Here is a 13427-nt window from a genome sequence, read left to right on the forward strand (position 1 = left end):
TTGATCAATAATTCATCTAAAAATACCTTTTTTGACATGTTTGCCATGTAACAAGACATAAATGTGCATTTGATACTGGGGCACAAGATTCAAAGTTGGAAATTTTATTTTTCATTAGTATTAGTTAATAATTAATTTACTGCAAATGCAAATGGAACATCCTGCTGCTGCTGCTTCACATTAAAAGCATTCAACTGGCGAAACACTGGGTGGTGGTTATCGTGAAGAAGCAATCCATTTGTCACCGCTGTCAGCACTCACATCATTAATCATTAATCAGCGGTCATTACGAGAATTATTCCCACTTGCTGTTAGCACGGTAACCACAGGTTACAGGTTAACCACGTGATTACAACTGTAAAGTAAAGAAGAAAAAACATTATTCCAATATGAGCTCCCATATAATCCTCTTTCATTTACAGGGACCAAACACGAAAACAAAAGAACACACTGAAGCATAGTTACTCATAGAATTACAGTACCAGCTTCCCCAGTCAGTGAACATCACCTGTCCTAGATCAGAGTACAGCCGTATACTTGAAAGGAACCTCTTTCTGAGTGGTGTAAATAAAGCATACAGTCTGTGTGTGCAAAATGAAAAACTCTACTTGCAGCTTTCTCTCAAGGCACACAATCATTTTCTTTCCTAGCACGAACAGCCAGCGCTGAATCTTTCATGACCTGAAAGCTATTGGATTAAGTTGATATTTGAGAGACTGTCATTCACTAAGCAGACGTGTGCAGGGAAAATGTCAAAGACAAGAGGCGCTTCACTCGTGACAAATGACAAGAGGAACCCTCAGTGTGTCTGAATGTGCACATGAATGCCTCCAGACTTTGAATTATAACGACTGTGGCTTTGAGGTATTATTTTTTACAGAATAAAATACAAAACACATGGTTTTCAAAATTAAAATAGACAACCAGCATTCTCCTCTTCTATAGTTTTACTGACGTTTAAGGTCTAACAGGCAGACTATCTATAATGGGCAGATGCTACAGTGATTCCGAGCCAGTACTTGTTCCCCATGGGGTAGTTTTGTAGTTGCCAGGGAGTATATGTGTAAAAATTGTAGAGTAGCTCAGCTAATTTGAAATAAATAAATAAACAGAAATGAACATGGAGAATGCATGGAAACAATAAGGCTAGCAGGAAGTTTAGTTAGCTATCAGTAGGCTAATGCATTAATGTATGTTAGCTTCAGGTATGAATACAGAGTTAGCCAAGATAAATGGTTTAAATAATTGGCTAAAAGTATGAATAAACACTGAAATAGTTAGCTTAATATAATAGATGGATAAAATAAAAGATAATTAGCTAAAAGTAATAAAAAAGCAGTTGAAATAGGTATCTGAAGACAATGGATGAATAGTTGAAATATTGAGCTAAAAGTAATAAATAAATGGTTAGAATAGTTAGCCAAATATAATAAATATGATTGAAATACTGTCGTTAGCCAAACGTTATAAACATAGTTAAAATAGTTAGCCAAATGTAATAAATATGGTTGAAATATAGCTGAAAGGAAAGTAGCTGAAATGTTTAGCTAAAAAGTATAAACAAAGGGTACTAAAAAGTACTGTGATAGATAAATGGTAAAGATAGCAATAGTAATGGATAAACAGTAGACTCAGTTAGCTAAAAGAAATAGCTAAATAGTTGAAATAAATAGCCAAAATAATGGTTAAAAATAGTTAGCTCAGAGTAACATATAGTAGCAGGAAAATGGTTTAAATAGTTAGCTAAATTAGTGGATAAATGGTCCAGCTTCTGGCACTTTCAGCGATAGTAGAATCTAGAACTTAAAGATTAGCTCAATTGTATGAAAATGTTTGATAATGTTAAAATTAAATTAAAATTAACACATTTGGATGACAGGTATTGTTAATGAAGGAGTACTTGAGTTCATCTGACAGGGCTGTTTCGGGTACATCGGACAAAAAGGTGGGAAAACACTACAGGTTTTGCCAGTTACTCCAGTGAAGGGCATGAAAAATGAAAGTCTGACCCTTTGTACGGGCAACATAAGTCACAGAACAAACTGTCACTGAACAGACTAACATGACAAATGACTGCAGGAAGCTCTGTCTAGGTCTTGTCTAACAACACAGAGGTTCCTAGGACTCTAGGTTACCAGACCAGTCCATGTCCCCTTTTGTTTTTGAAGTAACTAATTCATACTACATAGAAACAGGATATAATAGCCTTCAACTTCCTCAACCGCATGTGCTGACACTGAGAGACATGATATCCCACAGGACTCTGTCTGTTTAACTATACTGCAATGATCTTGTATTACTCTGAAGCCAAATGTGTGAATTCAATATCAGGCGACAGTAACCACTGAACTCTTTCCTCTTTGGGATTGTTTTTGTGTTGGCATAAGCACATCGAGGCACCACTTTGCAGGCATGAACAGAACACAGTTTCCATTTTATATTCAGTTGCATTACAGTTTGCCAGGAACAACAGTACTATAACATAATGTCAGAATGATGGGTAACACATAGTATGTTGTAAATTGAATTTACAGTACAGGCGTGTGTGTGCATTTCCATGATAAGTGCTAACAGGCCCACCAGTCCAGGTACTTACATCTGGTCTGAGGCTGGCTGCACGCTCATACTGCCTCTCGGCTGCCTCGTTTAGACTGGCCTGTCTGAAGAGAAAGAACGGAGAGGAAAGACGAGTAAAAATGTGACATAATACAGTTTATATCAATAACATTGTACTAATACAAATTGCTGATTATAATTGTATTCATTCATTATTGCACAGCACATCAATTACTGTAATCAGAGTTAGCCATTCATTAATTGTGTAAATTGCTGTAAAATTCTTTGTTAATAGTTGGCTTCATTGCATGTAAAGATTATATTAACCTTACTGAAATGATCAGCAATCAAGCACACAGTATATTGTATTCAGTTAAAACCTCCTGCCTCTGGGTCTCATCACAGGTGATATATTTCTCACTCACCGTTGTGTCTCGTATGTATCTATAAGGTTCTACTGGAAATGACTATCTAGCTACCTCTGCTCTTTAAACAGCTCTCAAAATACAATAATCATAATGTCAGGTCACAGGATATTTAAACTTTACAGCATCTTCAAACAAACTGGTTTTAAATACTATACTTTTACATTTAAATCTCTCTCTTGTGTGTTGTGATGCCTTTTTTAAGTTTTTTAAAAGTAAATTCTAAAGATTATTATTACTTATTAACAACTGTTTCATATCGAACCTTATTTATCTGCATTATGATATCATATCCTTTCTAATTAATTTCTAATTAGCCAGCAATAATTCATTTTGAGTCCATACTGTAATATAATAGACAGATGGTACAGATCCTTCTTCGGCTGCAGCAATGTTGGAATAATTTTTTATAAGCTTGTAAAATACTTTAGTTTCTAATAAAATTATCTTTGTTAAGTGATTCATTTTTTGGCTGTGCAATAACTGTGATAATGCAGTAATGACTTGAAGATGAGTAGCTCACTGTCCATTATGCCTCACTTATTATTTATCAGAGTATGATGAAGAGAGATGAATGTTTTTATAATGCCAGGAACACTTCACCAACCAGTCCTCCCTTACATCTCACAGCTGGGTTTATGAAATGGCAACCGTTAATCTGCTCCATACATACGATTTTATCCAAAGAGTGCATGAACCGGACTTTGCTGTGCCAAAGTTAATAGAGTCAAGGAAACGATTCTTTCCTGACATGGTGATTAATATTTATAAGACTGTGATTCAAGTAAAATATGCCTTGAGAATGCATGCAACACTGTATCAGGGTTCACTGGAGTTCATAACTGACTATCATAGGCCTCATCTTATAGCCTTTGTCTTTGTTTTGTTTGGTCAAGTGCTGGAGAGTCAGTAAAGAAGACAGAAAAAGACTCAGGACGTCAGGCTTAATGGAAAGTAACATTGGGTAGAAGGAAAGACAAGTCATTCTTTCTTTCAAAAAGAAAAACGCATTATTATTTAATCCTAACTGTTTCATTGGATAAATCTCAGATTACCAACACAATATTTGACAGTGGCCAAGCACATGCATTTTATGGGGTCATATTTATAATCTTGGTTATGGTCAAGATTTGTAGCTCACCATTGCTATCAGTGGATCAGCTTCAGTTTTAAATCCAGCTAATGACAGGTGTGTGTCACATTCATCAAACCCTAATTCTAATCTGTTTGGATTTATGTCACAGTCAGTATCAGATGAATATAACCAGTTAGGCCAGAATACAGCAGAGTGATCTGTCATTTAGATTTACTCTTATGTTTCCAGAAAGCGAACCTCAGCCAAACCCTGAGACTTTCAACTTTTGTACAAATCCGTGGTGTTGCATTTAGATGGATACTAGAGAGCAGTGATGACTTTTCCAGATATGTAGAGCAAAAAAGGAATGAAGGCACATCGCTCCAATATTTCCTTGAGTGGCTGGGAGTAGAGGACATTTGCAGTCCCTTTTGACACATTTTAAGACTTATACGCGGTCTGTGCATGTGCTTGCCAAACTTAGAGGGAAAATTCTCCAATGGCTTCTTTACAAGCCCTGGACCGAAACAGCACTATGATGGACTGAAACTGTACTGCTGTTTATTAATGTTATACATAATAGCTTTTATGGTAGCTCTTTCCATAGGGAGGACATTTACTATTCTATAACATTGCTATACTTTATATTTCAAGGATGGTTATTAAATGGCTGTGGTGCAGGATAAACCCACATATGGTGAAGTACCACGGCAGCAAATTCTGTAAATACACATTTTAAAAAACCTCAACATTAATTTAAATATATACACGCTAATTCAATTTTCTGTACTGTGCGCTTTTTCAAGCAGGGAAACTGTTGTTGTATGTCAGTAGTTTAGCCAACCTGAGCATGTGAGCAGCACTGAAGACCACATCAAATTCTGAGCTGTCCAGCTCCGCAGCTCTCTCCGCCATCTCCGCCGCCTCGCCAAGACGAGACTGCTCCAGCAGAAACTGACCTGGAGAAAGGGGAAAACAGAGGAAGGGCACTTATAGGCACTTTTATAGTTTTTTAGCCATGCTAGTATAACGGCTTTTGAGATGGAGATGAAATATCTCAACTATTGGGCGGATTAAGATGACATTTTGTACAGCACTGAAGGTCTCCATAGAGTTTTTCCTCTAGGACGAACAAGAGGTTGACATTTTTTATTTATGAAATATCTATTGGATGGGTGGGTGTAATTGCCATGGAATTTGGCGCATATCCATGGTGCCAAGAGGATATTGAATTTGGCGATCCCATGACTTTTCCTGTAGCAACATCAGCAGTTCAGACTTATCCAGTAAAACAGCTCCGCATTACCTCAATGGATGCCTTTTACTCATGGTTTCTAAATGATGAATCATCATGACTTTGGTGATCCCCTAACTGTTCCTCTCGGGCCACCATGAAGTAGATACTCTTGGATTAAATTGAAAGGTCGCCAACTACTGAATGTTTATACCACATTTCATAGCAGTCCATCCATGCTTCCCTCAGGATGAACACAAAATGTGATTATCAGCTAACATTATCATCTTAGGACGTTAAACTAAGATTGTCATTTTATGTCAGCAAGTTAGTTTTACCACTGTAGCCTATAGACTGTGCCACTAGTATGGCTTACGCTCTTGTTTACTTGCAAATAGAGGATTTGGCGTGGCTTTTGTTTGTTTGTTTGCTATTATTCAGTTTAATCTTTAGTGTCATGTTGTGGCAAACATACAGAAGCGGTACTGAGGGCAAAGCAAAGAAAGACGGGGGAAAGCTTGTAGAGAAGCTCTGACAGACAAAGATGGAGATCGTTGGGGAAACAAAGGAAGACGAATGGAAGCAGCGCGGAGGCAGAGACAGCGAGAGAAAAATGAGACAGTGAAAGGTTTGTTGTTTTGCTCTGCGATGTTTGAGAACACAGATGAGACGGAGGTATTTCATGCGTTTTCCTGTGGGAGTCTGGCCACCTGGTGCGGCACCCACAAGTGCCTGCCTCACTGGCTATATATTAACAGCTGGGCCTGGCCACAGATGTTACTGAGTGTAGGGAAAAGGGGAATGTGGGGAGGCTCCACTGAGGTGTGTTTCAGTTGTCTTTACTTGAGCTGGATGCTGACTGCATTTGCCTGAGTGCAGCTTCCAAAAACAAAGCAGACTATTTAGAACCGGGTCGTATGAGGGACAGTTTGCACTAAAATGTGTTATTGTGAACAATGGCAGGAAAGGGGGTCTTGTCTTAGCTATCAACGCTCTGTGTACTCTCTTCCTTGCGCTCTCTGTGTCTTTGTGTGTGCATCCGTTGTGTTATAATGTGGGCCGATATCATCACTCCTCACACACTCACACCTGGAGCTCATCCAGTGAACCCTGGATAGCTAAAGCAGCCAGATTTGCGATAAAGGAGGGGGACCAGCCCAAATAAACATCACCTATAGCAAGAAGCTAACAAGATAACATTGAAAGAAGAAAACAGCCTGATAGGCAGAGAGGGAGAAAGGAGTGTAAGGGGAAACAGCTCGGTCCAAAGACAGCAACCCACCCCTCGCCAGGGACCAAACTAAACTCCAACACCAAGATATCCAGTGCAGAGAAAGCACCAGGAGGAATGGGGAGAGATAAGGAAGAGGAGAAAGGGACGACGCACAATGGCGCTTTCAGCGAGACAGTGGAGATTTCATTTCCTATGAATATCCTAAAGATAGCGACACGGAGCAACAGAGAGCCTGCTCCTCCCAACTGATATGAAATACTGCATTAAGGCGGAACGTGGTATCATGTTGTACTCTCTGTTACGAATGGTAAACAGTGTACTCTGATCCTGTCTCCTCACTCAGATAAACATAGCATACATGCCTGTTTGTGTGTGTTTGCACCATCTGCAAAACCTCAAACAGCTCCAACACTCCCAGCACTGATACCAACAGCGAATTAAATGACACCGCAAATTAGTTACTGTGGTGCAGGAATTGCTAAAACACGCCCTGTGATTATTTTTTGGGGGGGAAAATGATAAAAACAGAAGGGCTTTTGACACTTCCAAAATGGTTACCACACTGCTTTGGTTCTTTCTAAAACTCTTATCAGGTTACACAAGCTATGAGCTTGGATCCAGGGTGCTTTACAACATAAATTGTAAGAGGACATTGTATATTTAATGACTCTGGGTCTGAGGGTGACGCTACAAAGTTTGGGTCTTGGATAAAAGAGTCTAATGACCGCTGCCTAATAATGATCCAGAGAACAGCTTACTGCAGCAAAGCCTGATCATCACAGTAAAGCCTAGCCAGAGGTTTGGATTACAAGCAATCAGGCATGTTATACTTAGTAGAAAATGACTTATATTTTCATAGCTCTGTCAACCACAGAGAGACATTTTTTGAGAGCAGAAGCATCCATATGTTTATGATTCTAATGTGAGTTGTCAAACAGGTTTTGCTAGAAATGTTAGAAGGGAAACCTTTGCTATCTCTTCTTACCATAGTGCATGTAGCAGTTTCCTTTTGTCGGGTCTAGTTGAATCGCTCTCAGATAGAACTTCTCTGCTTCGGTCTTCTGCCCCTGAGAGGAAAAGGAAAGAAATCATTGACTACACCTGATATTTATAATATTGATATTTAATATACTAGACCTGCAAGCCGGAATACTGGGGTACAAACAACTGACCTAAAGGAATAGATACTAATTTCTGAATGAGGTGAAGCAGAAACTGTAAGGAAAGCTAAAAATGTTATATTGTATATAACATGCATGTTGTATACGTGGACAGACACACACATTTGAACACACAGCTACAAAAATCACGTGTACATTACTGTATCTGCTTTGAGTTATTTTGGTTGAAGCATAGTAACCCTGCTGTTAAGTTTCAGCAGGAAACCAATGCTCATAAGAACCTTTAAAATAAACCTCCAAGGTGTGAATGTGTGTGTGTGTGTGTGTGTGTGTGTGTGTGTGTGTGTGTGTGTGTGTGTGTGAAGAGAATCTGCAACCAAACTGAGAAACGTATTGCTTCTGTGTGCATGAGGCTCGATTTCTCCACCTCCTCTGTTTCATGCTTCAGCACTGATTGCTGCCATATTGCCAATGGACTTGCCATGCAAGAAGAAATGAGAGGACTGGGCATATTAGGTTTGCTTCATTAGCCTTTTCCCATGCCCGCAATCACTCCATATGAATGAGCGAACATTGGGCCTAGATGGCTTATTTCACATTTTCTTTGGCTCTTTTCTCTTTGCATTCAATTAAACATTTTCCCCAGCCATCCATCAGAACTGAAAGTAGAGTGGTTCAGTGAGGTTAGCATTTCATCATTTAGCAGATTTATGAAAGGTTTCAGGTCAATTAAAAAAAAACACATTTATAAACAACTATCAAAAAACTATTTTGTGATATGTTATTTTTTAACTGATTTATTGCTGGGTATGCACTTCTCCAGTCTGAAATACCTGCACACTTTCACCATATGTAATTCTCTGTGTGTACATTATTACATTATTATATTGAATGGTCTCCCACCATGAGAGGCAGTGGTTATCATCAGGGCTAAATGTATCTAAATTCATAAATCAGCTTAACATTGACTGACCGCAACTTTCCCTTAATGCACACCACACCCCTCTGACTCCAGCATGGATCTCTGACCGGCAGTGGGGCTCTAATGTTACACTACACTTATTTGAAAGTACTCTGACCTTGGGAAGAATAAGGCAAATTAGTGGCTTTAGGAATTGGACTTGGTTTTTGCTGAGGGATGTGGATGGGTACAAGACTATTCCAGCTTTATTATTGTGTGGATTTACTTGTAAAAGGAGGAAGAGAGGGTCACTTTTAAACTTGGAGCTCAACTCCACATCAACTTTCAGCAAGAAAAACAACACTACAGCACATGCTGGGGTGAGCCACAGTACAAGACTTCAGTTTGACCTCTCCTCCCCGCGTCTGTATTGTCGATTGACTTCGGCAGGACGGACAAAAATGTAGCTGATGGAGTGATTCAATAAGGAAGGAGAGTAATTGCATTATAAGCCTGTCCACTGGCCCATTGTCCGGGGTCCATCCAATCTCCTGTTCCTAAAGCCCTATAGTTGTGGAGGGGGGCCTATGCATGGATCTGCAGCCCCGAGCCTGAGGGAGCACAGCAGATGTCCAGCCACACTGGGCGACTCTAATCTGAACCTGTGCTTTAGGTGTGTGTGTGTGTGTGTGTGTGTGTGTGTGTGTGTGTGTGTGTGTGCTGTGTATATCTTGAAATCTTTCAGCGAAAGAGGGGAAATGATCAGAACTCAGGTTTAAAGCCTGTGAGGGTTGCAGCTGCAAGTGCGTAAGGCACTGCAGGTTGGTTGTGTCTTTATCCAGCACCCAAGGCCGTGGAAGGGAGGAGGTCAAACATCTCCAGAGAGGTTACAGAGGACGCACAGCTCAACCCCCCCCTACATCTAAACTTGACTCAGCTGTGAACACATCTGTTGTCACATGAGTGTGTTTTTGTTTTGATAGCGAGGGAGAGGTGGTGGGAGGACAGGAAGTGTGGGTTTTGTCCTGCAGAAAAAAAACACTAGAAGTTGGGCAAACTTGTGTGCCCTTGACGTCTTCGAACACTTTCATGTATATACAGATACACACAGTGAGGGATTGAAAACACACAGATAATCTGGAACTCATCCAATCACAGAGGGATAGCTTTCATCCACACCAGAAAAACTCCCCCACGTCTGTGACCTTCAGACAGCAGACATGAATTTATGCAGCTACTATAGAGCTGATTTTTAAAGCTACTTAGCTATGGCATCGCTCCTGCTTCAGGGTCAATCCAAGGTCACAAAAAAAGCTATTTATCATAACATTTCTGTCATAATTCCATCTTTCATGCTGTGTGATTCCCTTTTCATCCAGCTATTGCTAAAGGTCAAACGCTATATTCATGAATGCATCATAATTCCTGTTGACGTCTGAGCAGGGGAGGAGAGCTTGTTTAGGATGCACCTTTTGGAGTCAGAAGCTCGTACCTCATAACAATTATCACAGTTCTTCAGGCTCTGCAGGGGAATCGATAAGATGGGTTCACCTCGCTCCGATGTCCCATAAGTCACTCAATATGCATTATTCATCACTGCACTCTGCCACTTCAGGTCCCTTTTAATTACACTCTGCCAGGTAGTTAACCACTGCAATCGTTACTAAGATAAAGCTTTGGCTCGCCTCATGCTTCTTCCTGTGTGTTTGTGTGTGTTCCAGTAATTGGACTTACAATGATAGACAGGAGTTTGCCATAAGTGAGGTGTGCAGGTACGTGGTCAGGCTTGGTCCTGAGGGACTCTCTGTACCAGTGGCCTGCTTCCTCCAGCCTGTTCAGCCTCATGTAAGCCTCCCCTGAAACAGATCACAGATCAGGAGTCAAGATTGTGTTTTTTTGGGGGGGATAATAATGACTTAATGAAATATTAGAAATGAAAAGCTTTTCAAGGTGCAATATCCATGAGTGCTGGGTTTCTGGCATATGTATTTCATTTTGATATTTGAAGAATATTATTAATAAATGCAAAAATGAAACATCAACAGCTGAAAAATGATTTAATTTCAATAATAAATACTCATTACTTTTATTACTGGCATGTTAATTAACGACAGAACCCTTGTTTTGCTTTTAGTTTTCTCTCACTAGGCTCGCCATTTGGTTAATTCAAAAATGATTTACTGAGAAAAGTTTTGGCGGGGATCCTCGTGGTTTAAGGCTGGAGCAGACTGTGGCAGTGTGCAGAGGAGGAGGGTGTCTTAGTCTGCCCCAGCGTACATACAAATTGAACCACCTGTTTATGCCATATTCTGCAATTCTCTCAGCTCCCTGGTGTATTATTCATATTAACAAATTAGATTTTTATTATTTGAATCTCCCGACCCCTGTACATATATGAAAAGTTAGTGTTAACACTGATTCTAAGAAGAAAACAAAAAACAATAGATTGCAGCATTTTGTAATAGGTATGGACAAATAAACTTCCTTGAACTCTGCCTCTTATCCATAGGGTCAGCATTCCTCACATGCTGAATAAATACACAACTGTAGTTCAATCTGGAAAACACCCTCTCTGAAATAACAGTTGTTGTGCTTAAAACATTTTGTTTGATCTGAGAACATGCTGTCGGCCCCTGGGGTAAAATGACATCAGTTTTAACAAAGAATCCACTGGATATCACAAACACTGCCCTTCTTCAAACCCTCCCTCCACCTGACAAAACACACTTCCTATTCCCATTTAGCTTGTCAAAGGAATTCTTGCAGACATCTCCCTGCAATCTCAACTATGCCGTCAGGATGAGCTTCCAATAATGTAATTAGTGCTAGAATAACAAAGAGATGGATGTGATTTATTACACGGATTAGCTTCAGTCCTCTGGAAGAGGACACAGTCTGTGCACACACACACTTGTGAGCTACAGTGTTGGAGTAAAACAGATGGTTCATGTCCTCTGACCTTTTTTTGTCAATTTGATTAATTCAATTCAAAGCTCATATAGAATAAAATATAAAGGAAATGCAAATGAAAATCACGTAAAATGTATCACTAAAACTCAAGCCAAACTACATATGACTACACTGTCACCATGACACTCTTCATAATGGATGCAAATGTAATTACATGCTTAAAATGTTTACCTCATCAAAATACTGATTAACATTTCAAAGCAGGTGTCGCCAAAGTAGGGAATTTATAATCGCGCAATCTCAGTTTCTGTATTGCAAAAAAAAAAAAGATTCAGGGTGAAACAGGCTCCAACGGTAACTTACCCATCATGTTGAAAAGGCTGTGTGGTGCAAACTGTCTGGGCATTTTCTGTACCGCTTCCTTATAAATAGACAGGGCCTCCTGTCAGGGAGGGGAAAGAGTTAGACTTAGCAAGTCCAGTTTTTGTTTTGCATCAGCATAACAGAGGCCTTGTAATTGATGAGGCTTTTACTTTATGCAAAACAGGTTTTACTAAGTACACAGTTTCCTGTTCAGTTCTAAATGGTTGAGCTTTTAGCCTTACATTAGGAATAAGTGGTAAGTGGTTAAATCAAAAGTGGTCATAAAGTTGTTGTGAAAAGTAATACAAAAAGTATTTTGGTCCTACCCTGATAATCCAAATTTAAAAGCTCCTAAAAGCACAAACTGGACACACTAACCTCCTGCTGGCCCTGTTCATGGAGAAGTTTTCCCAGGTTGTACAGGCAGCTGGTGACGGAACTCTTGTGGGCGTGGGGGTCTTTCAAGTTCTCATCTGGAATGTCTGCACAGGTCAAAAAGGTGCGTTTGGCCTCCTCCAGGTTGCCCTGGTTCATCAGGATGATTCCTGTGTTCAAGTAGGCCGCTGTAAGGAGGTGGAGGAGGAGGAGGTGGAGGAGGAGGGAAAATGTATTAGATTTTTGAATTGATTGAAACAGCACAACCTGCCATCCAAATGTAAACACAGGATTAGAACCTGTCACTTACACATTCAACAACTAGATCTAGGTCTAAGTTCGGATGCTGTTAAAGGTTTGTTTATGATGTGGAAGATCTACAAAGCTAGTTGAGGAAGATTGAAAAGCAATAATATATCCAATAGGAGACAGGACAGAGGTCACAGAAAGGTAAAATTACCATAAGAAAAGTAAGTCAGAAGAAGAAATAAATTTGGCTAAAAGGAGATTAGGCTAAGGACGAGTTGAAGATAACTTATCAAGTTGAAAAAACAGCCAGGAAACCTGTCCTCTCTCATAAAATTGTCCTTGGTACAGTAAAAAGACGTACCCTCATCTTAAATGCGAGCACTCAAGTGTGAGATTGAATCTCATCACTTCACCGTCAAGCTGAAATAGGCTGAATGGCCCTCCAAATGAACTACGAGGCACCGAACAGAACATCTAATTCAGCACTAAAGTTGGACCATGATGATGGTCCAGTAACAGACTCTTAGCTCACATCTAATTAATCCAAATAAAGACTCAGCCAAAATGAGAACATCTAATTGCTGATAACTCTTCCCCTGATCACAACCACTCCAAACATCACGTATCAGCTACAAAATGAGACTTTATCTTAAGTTTACTTACATGCCAGTGTTGGCCGACTCCCAATGGCCAGTTTGTAATAATGCAGCGCTTCAGAAAAACGCTCATTCTCCTGGAGCAGCAAGCCACTAATAGAGAAAAAAAGAAAAAATGTGAGACAATTTTATAACACCATAAACTGCATAACAGAGGATTTGTCTTGTTATTTTAAATCTGTGAAGCTAAAGTAAGCTTTACCCAAAATTACAGCATGTCAAAGTGATGAGGGCACTTTGGGTGAAAGCTAAGAAATAAAAACAAAATGTAGCAGCTTCTGTATCCCTTACCTAATATACCAACACATAACCCCAATATACCCGACCA

At 39.7% G+C, this 13427-nt stretch overlaps 1 protein-coding gene across 1 annotated transcript in view; it reads right to left on the bottom strand.

The window, feature by feature from the left end:
• Positions 1 to 13427, bottom strand: part of tmtc2a (transmembrane O-mannosyltransferase targeting cadherins 2a) — a 56945-nt gene that overhangs the window by 3555 nt on the left and 39963 nt on the right. The window contains exons 5-11 of the mRNA XM_051391953.1: positions 13107 to 13192; positions 12198 to 12382; positions 11820 to 11898; positions 10281 to 10402; positions 7510 to 7591; positions 4901 to 5015; positions 2597 to 2660 (exon numbers count right to left, since the gene is read on the bottom strand). Coding sequence (XP_051247913.1) covers positions 2597 to 2660; positions 4901 to 5015; positions 7510 to 7591; positions 10281 to 10402; positions 11820 to 11898; positions 12198 to 12382; positions 13107 to 13192 — 733 coding nt within the window. The remainder of the gene's footprint in view (positions 1 to 2596; positions 2661 to 4900; positions 5016 to 7509; positions 7592 to 10280; positions 10403 to 11819; positions 11899 to 12197; positions 12383 to 13106; positions 13193 to 13427) is intronic.

This window comes from Dicentrarchus labrax, unplaced genomic scaffold (assembly GCF_905237075.1).
Source record: "Dicentrarchus labrax unplaced genomic scaffold, dlabrax2021, whole genome shotgun sequence".
NCBI classification, from domain to species: domain Eukaryota; kingdom Metazoa; phylum Chordata; class Actinopteri; family Moronidae; genus Dicentrarchus; species Dicentrarchus labrax.